Here is a 19802-nt window from a genome sequence, read left to right as displayed (position 1 = left end):
CATTTAGAGGTGGATTTGCTGGTGTGTTTTGGGTCATTGTCCTGTTGCAGCACCCAAGATCGCTTCAGCTTGAGTTGACGAACAGATGGCCGGACATTCTCCTTCAGGATTTTTTGGTAGACAGTAGAATTCATGGTTCCATCTATCACAGCAAGCCTTCCAGGTCCTGAATCAGCAAAACAACCCCAGACCATCACACTACCACCACCATATTTTACTGTTGGTATGATGTTCTTTTTCTGAAATGCTCTGTTCCTTTTACGCCAGATGTAACGGGACATTTGCCTTCCAAAAAGTTCAACTGTTGTCTCATCAGTCCACAAGGTATTTTCCCAAGAGTCTTGGCAATCATTGAGATGTTTCTTAGCAAAATTGAGATGAGCCCTAATGTTCTTTTTGCTTAACAGTGGTTTGCGTCTTGGAAATCTGCCATGCAGGCCGTTTTTGCCCAGTCTCTTTCTTATGGTGGAGTCGTGAACACTGACCTTAATTGAGGCAAGTGAGGCCTGCAGTTCTTTAGACGTTGTCCTGGGGTCTTTTGTGACCTCTCGGATGAGTCGTCTCTGCGCTCTTGGGATAATTTTGGTCAGCCGGCCACTCCTGGGAAGGTTCACCACTGTTCCATGTTTTTGCCATTTGTGGATAATGGCTCTCACTGTGGTTCGCTGGAGTCCCAAAGCTTTAGAAATGGCTTTATAACCTTTACCAGACTGATAGATCTCAATTACTTCTATTCTCATTTGTTCCTGAATTTCTTTGGATCTTGGCATGATGTCTAGCTTTTGAGGTGCTTTTGGTCTACTTCTCTGTGTCAGGCAGCTCCTATTTAAGTGATTTCTTGATTGAAATAGGTGTGGCAGTAATCAGGCCTGGGGGTGGCTACGGAAATTGAACTCAGGTGTGATACACCACAGTTAGGTTATTGTTTAACAAGGGGGCAATTACATTTTCACACAGGGCCATGTAGGTTTGGATTTTTTTTTCTCCCTAAATAATAAAAACCATCATTTAAAAACTGCATTTTGTGTTTACTTGTGTTATATTTGACTAATGGTTAAATGTGTTTGATGATCAGAAACATTTTGTGTGACAAACATGCAAAAGAATAAGAAATCAGGAAGGGGGCAAATAGTTTTTCACACCACTGTAGAGGTTGCTATGTTGTTGCTAGGGGTAGCATGAAGAATAATGGAATCTTAACACAGGTAAAAGGGTATAAAAGTATACTTCAGGTCATTTGCACTTTAAAAATTAATTTCTAGTTTTGACTATGAGTTAGGATTACATTTTTGGTTTCAGCACTAATCAGTTTTAAATTTTTCCTTAAGACTCCCATTTATATCCCAGTCTTTATACCCTTGTGGGGTGCCCACAGCAACGGGTGCTTAATATAGACCTTGGCCCCTGCCTTAATAACCTAACAACAGTGCCTGACATTAAGTAATTAGTCGTGAGTCTTGTCCCACAACCAAGAAACAAAATTACATAACCAACAAAAAACAGGAGGGAGTAACTCATACTAAAAAAGAAAACAAGGAGTACATAAACAGTGATTAGAAATGATTAGAAATAAATCATAAACAGTACTGTTTAAACAAAAAGATAATAGACACTACAACAGAGGCAGAAAAGAAAACCCAAAGACAAGACCCATGACAAACCATAACAATGAGTTGAATGGTATTTTCTTAAAATGTCACATATTTATACATCAGTTAGCCACAGCATTAAAGCCACTGACAGGTGAAATGATTAGCAATAATTATTGCATTACATTGTGTTACCTTTCAAGGGGTGTGATATGTTAGGCAGCAAGTGAACTAAGAGTTCATGAAGGTGATGTGTTAAAAGAATTAAAAATGGAAAAGCGTAAGGATCTGGGCAACTTTGACAAGGGCCAAATTGTGATGGCTAGATGACTGAGTCAGTGTATCTTCAAAACAACATTTCTTGTGGGGTGTTCCCAGTGTGCAGTAGTTAGTAATTTGCAAAAGTGATCCAAGGAAAGACAACTGGTGTAGCATTGACAGGGTCTTGCCCAAGTCTGATTAATGTGAGTGGGGAGAAAGGCCTCTGGTCTGATCCGATATAGAGGAGCCACTTTAGCACAAATTGCTGTAAAACTTAATGTTAGACATGAGAGAAAGGTGTTGGAATACACTGTGCATCGCAGCTTGTTGCATTTGGGGCTTCTTACCTATAGACTGGTCAGAGAGCCCATTCTGACCAGAGTCAACCACCAGAAACATCTACAATAGACATGCAAGAGTCAGAACTGGACCGTTGAGCCATGGGAGAAGGTGGCCTGGTTTTATATGTACAACCTAACTAAAGGGGCTATAGACCACATACACCCCTTAATTTCAATGGTTTCCTTGATGGCAGGGGTCTCTATCATCAGGATAGTATGCCCTGCCACAATGCAAAAATTATTCAAGAATGGCTTGAGGAGCATGACAAAGAGTTCAAGGTTTTGACTTGGCTTCCAAATGCCCCAGATTTCAATCCGATTAAGCTTCTGTGGGAGTGCTAGAAAAACACCTCTGATCCAGGGATGCCCCACGTCGCAACAAACAGGATTTGCTAGCATCTGCTGAGGTCTAATGGAATACATGGATCAGATCTATTTCGGTGACATGAGGGGTAACTACACAGTAATAGGCAGGTGGTTTTACTGTTATGGCTGATTGGTGTATTCTGATGAAACACATTATAAAGCAAGTTCATCTGCAGTACATTTGATTTTTCAAAGCATAAAATAGTACATATAGCCAGTAAAATCAAGAAAAACGTATTCTGAAAAAAAGGGACTTAGTCACTCTGTAATAACATAAATATCATAGATTTAATAAGACTGGTTTAAGAACGAAACAAAAAAGAGGTAAATGTTCAGTCTGGACATGAGCTATGGAACCTGAAGTCCTTTACACTATACAGTGATCGTCAGGCCTGCAGTTACAGCTGAACATAATCTGGATTAGAACAGGCTGTTTTTACACCAAATGTTGTGATGTTTTCATGAATGTAGCATCAGTTCTGAGCTTTGTGAGGGTTGAGGTGAAAACCTTCTCATGTTATGACTGTCCTTAAGTATATTTTTGGTGTATATATAGTGACTGGGTCTGAATTTTTAATACATTTACAATTCAACATTGTTGAACATGATTTGACCACTTCTGGTGTGATCTGTGTAGGTGTGTTTATGGGATGTCAGTTCCATAACTCAAAAATGAATCGCATGGAATACATTTGGCTTAATTATTAGCATTGTAAAATACAACACGTGTATGTATCGAATATACTAAACTTAAGCACAAAACACAAATAAAGAAAACAACATCATAAAGCAATGCAAAAACTGAAACAGTGATGCAAAAATAATGAAGCCAAATTCCTCAATCATAATTGTAAATCCTAATACAGAGCCAAAAAGCAGATTGGTCAGGACTGCAAAATACATAGCAAAATAAAACAGTTAGAAACGAACTAATTTCACAGCACTTGAGCAGGAGCAGCAGATCTCAGGATTATTTATTTTGTGTTAATATGGTGTATTTTTTTCTTATGTTTCAGGGTCAATTAAGACATTAAGACATTAGTTTTTATGTTTTTTTGTATCTGATTAATTTAAAGTCATTGTAATTATTTAGCATCATCATTTTGCCACACCATTTTTGTTTAGGCACTAGATTTGCTAGTTTTGCAGATTTGCGTAGTAGTTGCTAAGTGGTTGTTAGAAGTAATATCAGGAATCCTGAATTCATGACATCACAAGTCAAGGGGTACAAAGGTCAGATGCTTGAATCCCTTGATGGTCAAAGTCTGATAACTTCAAAAGAAAAAATATTGTGTGTAATATATAATCTATAAGTCTTCAATACTTTAAGTTCATTTTTGGTTTTGACTATAAAATAGGATTTTGGGTTTAAAAGCAAGGCTTACTGCCGCTTCATTTCAAAATTTTTTTTAAGACTACTGTTGATGCCCCCCAGTTCTGCCTCTTTTGCGGCACTACTTATGGTGCGACATTTATGTTTATCTTGTTGTCCAGAGATTTAGTCCATTTGTGGTCTCAGAACAATCTAAATTCTCAGTGTCTTCATTTGTATTCAACAGTTCTTGCAATATAGGCAGACATTTTATTATATTTTTTAATTAATTCTGTAATACAAATGATCTGAGTAAGTATGATGATGCACAATTGCTGTTCTTTGTAAAATATTAAGTTATATCAGCCATAGATTATAATAAAAATACACTAACTTGAGCAATATTCAAGTATCTGGCAGGTTTGCAATGAAAAATTGATATTTAAATTCTAATACATTTTTTCAATATACTTTCTTTACAGTTTGAGAGATCTTGTGCAGGATCATGCTATCAAACCTAAACTGCAGTGTATTATGGCAGATCCTTCCTTCTCCATGGTGACAGTCCAAAGTGAAGACAGTGGAATTGTATGGGAGACTACCTCTAGCAGATGTTCTACACCATGGGCATCAGAAGCCAGTACCACTTCTGATGTGTACAGTCTGGAGGGTTCTCCAGTAGGATCCTCACCTGGGAAGATTGTATTCATTATGGATGAAGAGAAAATGGTACGTCGAAGGAAAAAAACAAGTCTGGGACACAGAATAAGTGAAACAAACGGTCGAAGCCGGATAGAAAAGACAAAACATCTCCTAAAAAAGCCTTCAGATTTTGTGCCCACTTTGGACTTAAATCAACAAAGTGCTGGGCAGAATACTTTGATGCCACATGCTCCTGTTACTTCAAGATCAGCAAATGGGAATCCTCACCCTGCAAGTTTTAAACCCAAACCTAAGGAGGAACTTGTAGCTCATGTTCCAGTGATCGCTCGATCACAAAGACCTGGGAATCCTCATTCAAAGCTGATTGAATCAATGATTGATGAACCCGTGTCACACATGCCTGTTATCTCCCAGTTATTAGACCAAAGAAGCAGTCTTGATAATCCAGTAAAAGAAACAGAGACAACTCCAGAAGAGCCAGTATGTCACATGCCTGTATCAGCTAAATCGGTCATTAAAGGAAATCCTCATCCTACAGCTTTATTAGAGAAAGAACTTGTGCCTCATACTACAGGGTCCACAAATCCTGTGGTTATAGGAAACCCTGAACCAAATCCTTCAGAGAGAGAATGTGAAGAGCCACAATTGAATGTGCCTGTCTCATCCAAGATGGCAGGAAATCCATCTTCAGATCCTTTCAAGGACAAAGAAACAGCTGAACAAGTACCTCATACTCCAGTGGCTGCAAAGATTGCAGTCAAAGAAGATCCATGTATAATCCCCAGTAAACCACGAGGGCTTGTTCAAGGAAAAATCATGAAATTTAACTCTCCTCCACCTGAAGAAAGGGTCCCTACATTTTCTGGTAAGAAATTTACTCCAAAATTTGGGCTTGGTGAAAACAGGAGTGAAACTGCAAGATCCAAAACAGGAGCTCCTACAACAGTGTCTGCCCCAATATCTAACCCACTCCCTACAGTAGATTCTGTGACTGTGGCTATTAAAGATGTATCACAACATGATAACCCACATGAAGAAATGAGTGAGAGTCGTATCCTGACATTGCCTGGGCTAACTGAACCAGAATTTGCTGGGGAAAAATGTCCAGTATTAGAAACTGAACAAGATACATCAGACCTTAAAGAATCTGAATGTCAGAAAGAGCTTTTTGGCATTGTTTCAGAAGGTTATGAAATATTAAATATTATTGTACCTCATAAAATGCTAACAGTGGATGAGGAAGAAAGTATATATATGGAAGATAATTTGGATTACTTAGAAAAAAATCCTCTAATTATACCAAAGCCCATGAAAGACACAGTAGAGGGTAATGAGATCATAGGTACAGAAGAAAATATGACCTGTGAAATCAAGCAAGTGTCTGAAATGCAGAGTTCTCAAGAGGGAAACGGTTTACCAGACTTAAACCACAAAGATACAGCAGTGTTAGAACAGACAGATGATAATAACTTGGAACATAGTACCATTGTGACCACTGAATCAACGGAATTCACATTAGAGAGACGGGCTTCAAAATCTGGTAATGACATGGATTATTTTGAAAAATTTACCTTGTTTGATGAAAAAGTACCTACATCTTTGCAAGAAATTACTCTTGAAAGGTGTGAAGTCACCTCGTATAATGAGGTTGATGGAAATGACAATAATGAAACTGAATGTACTCTGGTTGCAGAAGATCAAAATGACTTGAATTCCATTGAAAACATAGAAATAGCTGGTGAACATCTGGATGAAGTTTTCTATGGGTCTAAATATGACCAGCAGACCAAGTTTCTCAGTAAGCATAACAGTGAAGATGAAACAAGTGACAAAGATACAGTTAAACGTGTACTATCACCACCCAAAGAAAGTGGCTCATGCTTGTTTGGAGAAGAGGAGGAAACCCTTATACGTCATATTCCTTTTCCTGCCATTACTAAAACCATTGACCCGTCTCTTTTGGAAGAACCTCCAGCTATGGCATTTCTTTATAAAGATTTATATGAAAATGCTGTTGGAGAAAAGACTAAAAATGATAGTGAACCTTCTGATGTGGAAAGCATTACATCTGATGCCTCTGTGCACAGCAGAGCATCAGATTCAGATGATAACACTGGTATATACTTTGAAAAGTATATATTGAAAGATGAATTTCCATCAGATATGGAGGTAGAGACTAAAACTAAAGAGGTTCATGAAACGGTCCATGAAAAAAAGAGACTATGGCAACAAAGCACTTTTGATCTAACTGGGACTTTATCTAGGGAAAAGGCAGTTGACGACTTGAATGAAAAGCTTGATTCTGAATACCATGCTGAGGTCCCAGATTTGTCTCCTTTTGATGAACAACAGCAGCTTGCTGAAATGTACGATGAAGTGTTTGATGATTTAGAGTTTCAGGCTGTTGTCAGTGATGATGAGGAAGACCGTGCAGATGTGGTAGAAATTCTCATTGACAGGACTCTAGATGTAATTCAGGAGGAAGATGAAGAAGAGGAAGAGGAAGAAGAGGGAGAAGTGAAAGTGGAAGAGGAAGAGGAGCAAGAGCAAGAAGATCATTTACAACAACCATTACTCGAACAGGATGTGAAAACAACACTTGTGGACCAGAGTATATCTGTAGAATCTCAGAAACCCTCATTTGAAGTGATGTCTGAAGAAATTCCAAATCATTTGAAACTGAGTGATACAATTAAACATTATACAACAACTGTAGCTGATCAAGTAGATGAACCTAGTACAGTGCCAAAGGATCAAGGCACATGTTCAATTGACAATATCACTGTACAGGACCAGATACCTTTAGAAGAACTGGAACAACACCCTGAAAAAGAAGTGGACACAAGTAAAGAGGATGTCATTACTAGATCTGAGGGATCAGCTGAAGATATTTATACAGCTGGTCCTGAAAAAGAAACTTCAGAAGAGAGGACTATACCAGAAATATATAAAGAAAATGAGCTTCTCATACATGAACTGAGTGTTACCACTACTCAGGTAGTACCTGAAGAAGACCATGAAACGTCTAAGGAAACACATGATGAGCTTGAAGATCAGGTGGTGACATTACCGGACAGTGAGCAGGAAATAAACAGTGCAGAGTTATTAAAGGTAGAAGATTTAGAGATGTCAAAGATAAAAGAAGATGAGTTAGAGAAGCCTTTACCAAAAACTGTCGAAGAGCAAAGTGTTCAGACTCAAACAGAAGATGTTATAGAAGAAGAAGAGTATGATGAATTCCTCGAGAAAGCTAAGAACTCACAGACCATTATGGTAAATGTTTCTACTTCTGTGAGTGACCTGAATTTAAAAGGTTTGGAGCAGGAATTATCAATGCCTGTCTCAGAAGAAAAATTAGATGAAAGATTTGGGCTGGAAGGACCACATGAAGGCCTTCCTGTAATAGGAATACAATGTAAAAATGAAGAAATAGGTATATTGAGTGAATTAACTGAGTTTCATTTACCACACAGAGCTCAAATTGTGCCAGAACAATCTGATTTGGACTTACAACAGTGTGGAAATCATGAAGATGAAGAAGAAACTGCTGAAGCCCTAGATTATGAAATGATAACTCAGCAAGATATTCATGACTACTCAATACAAGAAATTGAGCTACTTGGTGGAGAGGAACAGGTCGAGCACCTTGAAACTAGATTTGATTTTGTAGATGATATAATTTCAGATGTACCAGCTGAAGAGGAGGTTGAAGCTGATTACGAGATCATTGAGGCCTTGGGTGGTTCCTCTGTGATCTCAGATGCTGAATTGGATTTTAAAGAACTAAAAAAGCCCATACCTGATACTTATTGTCATGTCTGCAGATGCCCAATTCTTGCCATTGATAAGCTATTTGGTGATCACCAAGACCATGAAGTTTCAACACTGGATGAAGCTGTATTTGATTTAAAGGTAAGATTTATAGATTTCCAAATCTGTTGTGGCGCTGTGGGATTGTTATAAAATCCTCCATAGAGTTCTGAGCAAAGTACTTCCTTTTCTGAAGACCTTGTTTTTATACATATAGAATCGTGGACATTTGTTGGAATAACCACCCAAGAATTCAGTGGGACTTTTTTGATTCTACTTATTAAACCAGGTTTATACTTCACGCGACACGACGCATGCTCCAGCCAGACACTCCTCCTACACAAGCATTTTACTGTTTATACTTGCGCACGTATTTTATGTAAATCTGGAGGAATCGACCAGATGGCAGTGTGAGATATCATCATGGTGAGAACAGGTTTGGCTTCTCTGTGTTGTGAATTGCCTGGAACACCTATTAAATTCCAATGAAACCTTACCGCAATATCTCTGAGAAGGATGTTTAATGATTAAATCCATCAATCCAGGGATATGTCCATTCCAGCAAGCATTGGGCACGAGGCTGAAACAATCCCTGGACCGGCATCAGCTCATCATAAGGTGAATACAAGCACTCACATACACTACCGTCATTTTAGTGGCACACTGTAGAAACCCAGCAGGAAAACATGCAAACTCCAAGCAGGAATACCAGCGATGTGACTCCTTGTGAGACAGCAGTGCTACCATTCTGCCACTGTGTCACCCCCATGTGTGTAATTATTAACAGTGTTCATTATTTAAACGGAATTAACGATTTATCTGTAAAATGTAACATACATACTTTATTGCATTTCATCCTGAAAGTGATATCAAGTATAAATCTTAGGATTCTAAATGTACAGAGAGTTGGAATATCATACATTTAATGTGTTCTGTTTGGCGATCTATTGCTGTTTGCCACTGCTGTCAGGTCAGGAGGAAGCCCCAGAAAAAAAAGGACGGCACAGAAGACCGTATGCGAGACTTTTAAAATGTATCGTGTCATTATGATCGGGAATATGCGACACTTGAATATAAAAGCACCACAAATGCATTTGTATGTCTGCATTTTGCTTCACTACATTGAACCATTCATCAAACATCGTAGGATTCTGTAGGATGTAAATAGTAACTCTGACTCTGACACTCCAACTTTTAGCACACTGAGCTCCCTCGACTTTTTGCTGGTACTGCAACTCACGCACACGTTGCATTAATTTGTGAGAACCTGCTCAGAGGACGCATCAAATGAACGCTGGGAACGCGTGGCAGCCATGATGCGGGCATGTGCACGTTCTGAGTGTGAAGTATAAATGAGCCCTTAGGATCAGCAATGAATTTTATGGGTACAAAGTACTCACACATACTTGCCTCAAATAAAGGCTGGGTATCTTAAGGACTTTTCACACACCTTGTTTGTTTGCTTTGTTCTGAATGGGGGTGATCCATATTTTGTTTATATTTCTAGTTAGTTTGATTCCATTTCACACTGCTAACATTAAAGAGAACTAAATATATCAATAAACACTCTGTGGGCAAGAGAAACATTGTTTTCCTCCGGGAAAAAATATGAAGAAACACCAACAGTTGAGTTTGTGAAGTGCTATGTTTTGTTTTAGTTATTTGGTTTATTTACCAAATGCAGATCTTTGAAAAAAATGTCTATTATTATTGATCCCCTGGAATACTGCTTAGAAATTGTGTGCTACTACATATGGTAGAAAAAAGACAGGTTTCAAATAGGTGAGTGCACAAAAGACGGCAAGCTCTGCTTAGGACATACACTGATGTGCTTCAGTTTTACGACAGTACACATATCAAGTGTGTTTAATTTAACTGTATGATGTTGCATATTTACGCTCCAGTAGATATTTCACCCAAAGTATGTGTATTGCTTTTTTTTGAGGTTCTCATACTTAAATTAAGATTGGAGGGTTTGATCCATTAAAACTAAAGGAACAAAAGAAATCAATCTCAGCCAGCAATGGGAATGGTGTATGATTGATATGGAAGCAGCTGTGGACTGAATGGCAGTATGTATTTTCCAACCGTGAAGTCAGATGTAAAGTAACTCTCTTTTTTCAGGCTGTCAAATTTCTTTATGTTTTTCAAAATCTTATCTTTCTGAGAACAAACTTGCTTCAATGATTTTTTTTTATTTTGAAAAGTCAAACTAATTGCAGAGCTGAGAATTTTATTGTCCAGATATTTTATTGTTGATTCACTTGCATTAATATATAGTACACTATATGACCAAAGGTTTACGGAGACCTGTCGATCACACCTATATGAGCTTATTGGACTTTCCTTTCCAAAACCAAAGGCATTAATGTGGAGGTGGACCTTGCTTTTCAGCTATACAAGCCTCCACTCTTCTTTCTAGAAGATTTTGAAGTCTATCTTTGGAAATTTGTGCCCATGCAACCAAGAGAGCATTGGGGAGATCAAATACTGATGGTGAATGGCATTGACTTGTATCACATTGGGTATTCATTCAGATTCATCTGAAAGGTGTTCAGTAGGGTTGAGGTTAGGACTCTGCGCAGGTCACTCGAGTTCCTCCAAATCTTTATGGACTTGGCTTTGTGCACAGGGGCACAGTCATGCTGGAACAGGAAAGGGCCATCCCCACAACTATTACCACAAATGTATACTCTAGTGTTAACATCACCTTTCACTGGAACCATGGAGCCCACCTAAACCCTGAAAAACAGCTCCAGATCATTATCTGTCCCATCTCCACCAAACTTTATAGTGGCATTCTACTGGCATCTTCCAAACCCAGTTTTGTCTACTGGACTGCCAGGTGGAATGTGATTAGTCACTCCAGAGGACACATTTCCACCACTCCAATGTCGATTGGTGATGTGTTTTACACCATTCTATGCGATGGTCCACTTTTATTTATTAAACACTGCTCATCACAATAGATCTCTATCTTGCACTTTACCACAGATGGATCCAGAACTCTTACAGAAATTCTGAATGAACCCTGTGATTGGTTCACAACATATAAAAGTATTACAAATACACCCAAATCAACCACACCAATATCTGACAGATGTCATGGAAAGGATTTATTTCTCTGACAGCACAAATTTTAGGATGTTAAACCATGAACAAAGGTAGGACACAGATTGTAACTTGTACGATTTCACAATATCAGTTAATTAGAGACAAGACTAATTAGTTCTTATCTGCATCTTATTGCTCCAGATCCTGAGATGAGTGACCAGAGTCGCAAATGGAATGTAAGCTAGCCTGCCTCTTACATAATGGGAATTGTCTTAGAATTGTGGAAAAATAATAAAAAGTTGATCAGTATTGATCAATCTGGTGCACGTGACAAAAGCCACGCAGGTCCTGTTTTGTCTATAAGTGCACATGACAAGTGCAACTTCCTGTTTTTCCTAACAGACAAAAAACCACAAGTGACCAACTGATGAACTTTAAAAATGTTGTAAATGCTGATCCAAGCAAATTGTTGTAAAGATGTTATTTTTTGGAATTCTTGTGCAACTAAAGTCATAAGACAAAGCTTTGCCCTATAAAAGATTTGAGACACCGACCCCTCGGGGCAGATGAAGGGCAGGTGTCCTAGGACTGTGCCTTTCTGTCATTTTACCCTTGCCTGATGTGTATTAATAAAAGATTTTTTACTAACTTTAATTATATCTCTCTGTCTTCAGTCACAAGAAACGATACTATAGAAAAAGTGTCCACAGAATGAAGATACAAAGAAGCACATTTATCTTTTTCTATGGTAAATAAAAAGTCAGTACAATTTGTGGTGGAAACAAATCCACACAGAATAAATGTACTGAAGGCCGACATTGACTGCTGTGACAAATTCTTGAGAAAAAAGCAAAAGAAAAACATTACACATTTTTAATTAAAGGATGATTACACATAAAGACACATATTTGTTTTAACAGAAAAGAAAACCAAGTAGTTTGAAACATAAGTGGAACCCAGCAGTATCTATCCATTAGTTTATTGTTAAACTATGGCCAGTTTTGACAGAGTTAGGATTTAAAGCTGACAGAGAAAAATAAAAACACTGCATGAAGACATATGTATACAATAAATTAGCACAAATTCCTCCACAAAAATAAAAAAATTGGAAATAAAACAACAACAACAACATTTATTTATATAGCACATTTTCATACAAACAGTAGCTCAAAGTGCTTTACATAATAAAGAATAGAAAAATAAAAGACACAGTAAGAAAACAAAATAAATCAACATTAATTAACATCGAATAAGAGTAAGGCCCAATGGCCAGGGGGGACAGAAAAAACAAAAAAAAACTCCAGAAGGCTGGAGAAAAAAATAAAATCTGTAGGGATTCCAGACCATGAGACCGCCCAGTCCCCTCTGGGCATTCTACCTAACATAAATGAAACACCATTCATAACAATCAGGAAAAAAACAACAATGGGACAAGTGTGCTAACACCATGGACAGTAAGAAGATCCAGTCACGTTGCTATAGTGAGTTTTATTGTTTTTGTTTATATCTTTTTTATAATGTTATCGTGCACAATTTATGAGGATTTTTATGATGGCATCACCATTTGTTGCAGTAGTTTTTTCATGATTTGGTATTGCTTCTGATTATAAAATATTATCTTGTTCTTGAATTGTGGCTTTTTGAGGGTGACGATTCTGTTTCTGTCATTATTTGCTCAAAATTCTTAATAGTTTAGGTGCTGTGTTTTGTTTTTGCAACATCTTGGTTGACATTTTAGGTCCTTAATTGCCACCATTTTGAGTAACACTTATTTTTTATAGATAGATATGGTCCACTTTCCCTTTGTTTCTATGCCTCAGAGGTCGTGACCAGTCTTGGAACTGACATGACAGGATATAAGGATAGCATGTTTCTCACAAGGGTCTCTCAGTTTTGACATCTTCCTATTCCTCTCAACCTCAAATTTTGTGTTTTGGCTTTGACTTCTTTTTTTGATTTCCTGGCTTTGCCACTTGTTTGCTTTTCTACGTGCATCTCCCAGTTCTACTCAAAAGGTTTACTTGCAAGTTTGCTGTTAGGACAAGTTTCATACACACCATCATATTGTTGTTTGCATAAATTTTTTTGCTACTATTTGGGCAGTTAATTTTGAAATTTGACATAATCGCAGTGTCATTATAAGAGGTAACTCGCATTGTCTCATGGCCAGTGGATTAAAGGTCCAAAAAGTTAATGAAGACCATTGCTGGGAAAGATTTTAGGAAAGTCTTGTCTATTGAAGTAGAGTTTAGTTTTGTTGTGGATGTTGTGTTTTTGTTTGTATTTCTGTTGTAATGTTTATCAATTTCGAGACTGGCGTCATTTTAATGATTTGGTATTTCAGCATCAACCCATCCTATTAATTCTTTTGGTTCCACATCTGAAAGGCTGTCATTTCTTTGTTTGTTTACCATTTAAATAGTCTCTTTGGACTTGCCTTCCTTTTAAGGCAATCATAATATTGCTTAGATGAATGTTAATCCAGATTGTTGTGTGATTTTTGCATTCTCTTAATGATGCTACATATACTGTAACTATAAAACCTATCTGACTTTATAAAGTTCCCACACCAAAAGATATGCTGAGTTTTACACCATTCTTACTTCAGTATAAGACGTTCTGTATGTAACTTACTTATGTAACTTGTATGGGGAGAATCCTGAGATCAGTGCTGAAAAGGGACACTCCTGGTGCTCCCCCCTCATTTGGGACCCAGGGGAGTAAGGTAACAGAAACAGTTTGCCATTTCAAGCTATGAATTTTAAAAATGTTGCTGAGATGTCCTAGGACTTCTTTTAAAGGTGCTATGCACTGCAGCAAATCATTTTCTTTGGTGAAAACAATAGCTTTTTGAAGCAGACTGAAATCTGAATGTGTTTGGTCAATTTCAGCTTAATTTCCACCATGGTAGATGGGCTCGGGGCTGTTCCTTTCCTTTAATTTCAAATGTATGACGTGTTATTGTGGTTTATGTTACAGTGTCAGCCATTTCTCTTGCATAGTGTTTCTGAGTCAGTTGCTCTGAGATGTTTTAAACAGCTGTTGTCATGCCTCCGCATTGCAGTGGACTCTTTCAAAGTCAAATACATTTTGCATTTGAGATGTTTTGAATGTGGGTGACTGGGTGAGATATCAGCTAAGGAGTGCCAGAGAGAAGAAGGCTAGTGGCAGACATTTAAACAAAACTATAGGCCAGGAAAGGTCAGAAGGACACGTGTCCAGTGTGAACATTGGGGATTGGCAAACATTAATAAGCACTGTCTCCGGTCACAGCAGAGTGCTGTGTTTAAGAAAGTATGCAGAAATCCGAACATCATATTAGTCCTCTGGGACGGCACGGTGGCATGGTGGGTAGCGCTGCTGCCTCGCAGTTAGGAGACCCGGGTTCACTTCCCGGGTCCTCCCTGTGTGGAGCTTGCATGTTCTCCCCGTGTCTGCGTGGGTTTCCTCCCATAGTCCAAAGACATGCAGGTTAGGTGCGTTGGCGATTCTAAATTGTTCCCGTGTATGTGTGTGCCCTGCGGTTGGCTGGTGCCATGCCCGGGGTTTGTTTCTTGCCTTACGCCTTGTGTTGGCTGGGATTGGCTCCAGCAGACCCCCGTGACCCTGTAGTTAGGATATAGCGGGTTGGATAATGGATGGATGGATATTAGTCCTCTGTGCATATCAAGGTATAAACCACAGCTGGCCAACCAGTCAGACATTTTAAGCGAAAAACAATGCCATTGCACTGCAAAGAGGCACATCATAAGTGTTATGATGATAAGGAAGCATAAAGCAATTTCAGTCACATTTTCATGTAGAAAGATTACTAAACAATACATAATGCTGGTATAGTACAATTTTTAAAAATTTGGTAGTTTGGTACTTTTATAGTACTGGTATACCATGCACTACTTCTACAGGCTGATTGTAATATGGAAAGACGGTCATTCCATGAACATGCTGTCAGAGAGGTGCACATATCAGGTCTAGCATTTGTAATGTGAATCAACTCATATCTTGACCCCAATGATTTCCACTTTCACACCCGCGCTCAGAGCAGGATCTTAATTCCCTCCACTTTAGCATATCAGCTTGAGTGCTCATGTGTTTCCTAAAAAAACTTCTAACAGCTGTGTTTCTGTTAAATCTCAGCCAGGGTTCCTCTACTGGCTGAGGTTCAAGTTCAAGTTCATGTTTTATGTCTCTTTTGTTTATTCTTGATTCTTTTATTTACGTTGAGTTTGGTCATTAACATTTTTATTTTCTGCCCTATAAATCTAGTGGGTCTTCCACAGTTCCTGGTAGCTCATTTCGAATTCATATTTGTTGGGTTACGTAATTTTGTCTGTGCTTGTACTTTTTTGGATATTATGAACACGTGTTCTATTTTTTGACAATGCCTTGGATTCCACATTGAGACTTTTTTTTTTTTTTTTGTTTGGATTGTCTTGTGTTATTGGCAGCATCTTTATGCCTGTTGTGCTTCATAGTGTAAACAGAGCATTTTGTGAGAACAAACCTTTTATTTTATTAAGATCCTGTGTTTGCCCTCATTACTACCTGGGGTTTAATTGTAAATCCCCCTCACCCCGTGGGCATTTTTGAAAGAAATCAGTAGAAAAATCTTATGCAGTACCTATGGAGTAGTCTATGTAGAAATGTGCATTGTATTATTATCATACCAAAAATGTTAGTAATTTGATTGTGTATTTCTTAGATGTCATTCCCTTGTTTTATTGTAGTCACTTAAAATCTTTGAAGGAACAGTAAGTCAGTTAGTGATAATTTCTCTTTTTTAAAGTACAAATGAACCTCCACATGTCAGGCAAATGTTAACCAAACATACCCAGTCCTCCTATCGGAAAAAGGAAATATCTGGACAACTGCACAATGATTGGCGTGGTAGATATTCATCTGTAGCAACACATTCCAAAATCATTTTTCTGTTTCAAAATAGGTGCAAAAAGTAATTGAAATTTAACTGAAATACAGGGTAGCTGTTTAAAAATTATGTCAGCCAGGCATACCATAATTACAATTCAATAAAACTGAATTCACTTTATTTGTAAAGCATAATTTCACTTATAGATTAATTGTTGTTATTAAATGATGTCTTATTTAAGGTGACTTACACCATTTGAGATACAGTTGGTTACATTTTTTTTGTTTTTCTCCAATTGGAGCACAGGCAGGTGAAGTGAGTTTCTCATTGTCACAAAATATCAGTAGTGGGATTTGAATTCACAACTTCATCTGGGAAGATTCTCAAAATGACAGCCACATAAAACATCAGACAAAATGGCACCAAGTTGATGTCACAAAAATAATGATAACACTTAGAAATAACACAAATAACAAGAAAAAAATCCAAAAAACAAAATCACATGACATAATATAAATAAAAATGTGAAATGGCCTTAATACTTTTATCATATAGTAGGCACGTAGATTACAGGAGACATGTAAAGGAAAAACTCTAATGGTAGTGTTGTTTTAGCATTTGCATTTTTGCCTTTTTGACAACCAGTATTTTGAGTTCCACTTGGTTTAGTGATTTTGTTTCTAGTATTTTGTGCTTTTTTACCATTGAACGTGTTAATTGGATTTTTGAATTTTGCTTAGGAATTTGGTACTTGTTAGAATTACTGTTTTCTTTTCGTTTAAATACTTTGCATTTGCCTTTTTATATTTGGCATCTTTATCTACTGCATTTCTGCAGACATCGTTTGCATGTTTTCTTTGTAATTTACCTTTAGAACACAGACTTTTGAAAATTTACATTTGTTTATTTAACTGTCATGAATGTTCCTTTCATGGCTCTGCTAGATCTGTGCATTTGCTTTGACTTTTTATCCATATTGGTCTTTACAGACTAAATGATTTATTTGGCTGCAATTATCCAATAGTAATGGTGACACATTCACTGGCAAGGATAAATGTACTCAAACTAATGCTTCATGGGTTAGCAACACTGCAAAAAAAAAAAAAAAGTGAATTCCTGTGCCGCATGCTGGTACTAATAGTGCATTCAGCGCTGTTGACAGTATTTTCACATGACAAAAAAGTCATCCCTGTGACAGATTGAGCATCTTGGCTAGTTATTTAATTCCCTTAGTTTTACTTCAAAGGGCAAATCTATGCACTGTTTGTACTGTGTATTTTATAATTGCCCTGCTTTTGGAGAAATATTTTAATCACTGTTGCAGAATATGAGATACTGTTCAAGACTAGTAACTGATGGAGATTATTATAAGTAGGATATTGGTGTCTATTACAAAAACAAATTATAAACATAAAAGTAATAAAACTTACAGAGCCTTTTTTGATTCTTCAGGTAGACCTTTTGTAATGGGAGCATAGCTTTGATTCTAGCCAGGGTTCCACAGATTTCTCTTTTGTTTCTATTTTGTTCATTGTTTATCTTAACATTGTTGATTACTTCCTTTCTTTATGTCTAAGCATCTTTTGTTATGCTCCGTGTGTTTTGTGGGTGGTCCTTAAAGAGGGAATGCCATTAGCCCTATAAAGGCGGTGACAGCCCACAGTCCCTCGCTGTTCATTGTGAATGTGCTTATGGTGGTTGTCGAAATCCCTTGTATATTGTGCTTTTTGATTTTTTTTTTTGTGAATTACTGGATTTTTGACTTTACGTTCTGTGTTTGACTTCACATTCTGAACTTATGATTGGCACTTGTTTGTCTTGGATTGCCTTTGCCTTTTCAGGCATTCCCTGTTGTGCCTTTTGTGCTCTTTGGAGCTTCACTGCTTATCTGAGCCTCTTTAGAAAATAAATACTTCATTTATAAAGATTCTACACTCCCTTCTCTGTTACTAGCTGGGTTTTTGAAACTATTTACCTCTCTAGTGCACATTTTCAGTGTTTTTCTAAACTTTATGTTTGGGACTTTCAATTTCATAACCCCAGTAGACTTGTGCCTATATAGTAACTTGAAAGTGAACGTATTTAAGGTAAATTTAAAATATTTTGAAATATATCTTAAATTCTTACAATATTTTTTTTGCCATATTGCCTACTCATTATCAGAACATTTCCTTGTTTTATTGTAGAATATAAGCGTGTATAAGATCAGCTGTAACAACCCCCTGTTATGAAATACCAAAATACAAATATGAAACGGGAGGCAAACTGTCAAATAAAAATGTCCATACAGCAAAACTTGAGTATAATTAAAGTGAGTTCATTAAAAAAACAAGACAATCCAAAAACCTCTAATTCAAAATTCAGTTGTACAAAATAAAGGAAAAGAGAAGCAAAATAAAATTTAAATCAGTAAAATCAAAATTCAAATATCAAAGTTGTAAAAAGAAAGCAAAAGAATAAGTTTGTCTAAATCAAAATACTGAAAAACAATGAATAAATTATAACAAAGCTGAAGAATCAAAAATCCTATAACAAAATCCATACATCAAAGCCAAAATTAAAAAATACAAAAAAAAAAAACACAAAAAATAATGGTCCAAAGACTGTGAAAGTAATGTAAATAGAACAAAGGGATCACTAAAAACACAACAAAGGGGTTAATAGTGCAGTCCTGCAATGGCAGCAGGTTCTGCTGAAAAACCTAATAGCAGCACCTGAGACCAATTACCCAATCTCAGGTCTCACCTGAAAATGTAACAATTAGCATATTTTTAACAAAAAAAAAAACAGAAGAAAGGGCACTAAACAAATGCAAGAAACACAGAATATGTCATATATCTTTAAATTCAAATAACATTTGTTAATATTAGATAAGGATACGAGTCCCAAGTCATTTAGAAAATCTGTTGGTTTTGATATTTTCTCTTATGTCACAGATATTGTCCTGCTCGTTTTCTCCTGTCTTTTTTACAGATCTCTCTGAAGAGTAACTTACTGTGGCAATCCATTAAAATTCTGTGGGCACAGCTGTTTTAGTTTATACAAGTGTTATGATTATGTTCTGTTTATTTATAATTTTGTACTTCTCTTTGGAGATCTTTTTCTAAATGATTATTTAATATTATTTTGTTTGGGATGCTGAATCAAATTATGTTAGGTTTCTGTTTCACTTTTGTTTTGACTTAGTTAAAATTTATTTGTGTTTTTTTTTTATGGCTGCTGTAATAATGTGATGCTGCTGTTACACTGTTGCTACGGTAATATGGTTGGATGTCATGACAAATGACAGCAGCAGTGCAATGATATGAAAGTTGTTCTGTTCACTGTCTCTTTTTTGATGGATAATCCCTGTAACACTTAGTGCTCTGTTTTTCTATGTTTGTATTTGATTCTTTAGTGACATATTTTGGCTAAAATTTAGTGTTTTGTTTTGGTTTGATGAATGATCAGCTTGATTTTTTGGTTTTTAAATTTAGAATATTTTATGATTTACTTTTAATCTAACGGTTCTCTGCTCAAAGTATTTGCACTATTTTTTA

General features: G+C 36.9%; 1 protein-coding gene across 1 annotated transcript in view; it reads left to right on the top strand.

Moving 5' to 3' along the window:
• cmya5 (cardiomyopathy associated 5) overlaps positions 1–19802 on the top strand; it is a 75122-nt gene that overhangs the window by 15073 nt on the left and 40247 nt on the right. Inside the window, exon 2 of the mRNA XM_039758375.1 lies at positions 4352–8444. Within this exon, the coding sequence (XP_039614309.1) occupies positions 4352–8444 (4093 nt within the window). The remainder of the gene's footprint in view (positions 1–4351; positions 8445–19802) is intronic.

The sequence above is a fragment of the Polypterus senegalus genome, chromosome 7 (assembly GCF_016835505.1).
Source record: "Polypterus senegalus isolate Bchr_013 chromosome 7, ASM1683550v1, whole genome shotgun sequence".
NCBI classification, from domain to species: Eukaryota; Metazoa; Chordata; class Cladistia; order Polypteriformes; family Polypteridae; genus Polypterus; species Polypterus senegalus.
This window is presented reverse-complemented; position numbering and strand designations above follow the sequence as displayed.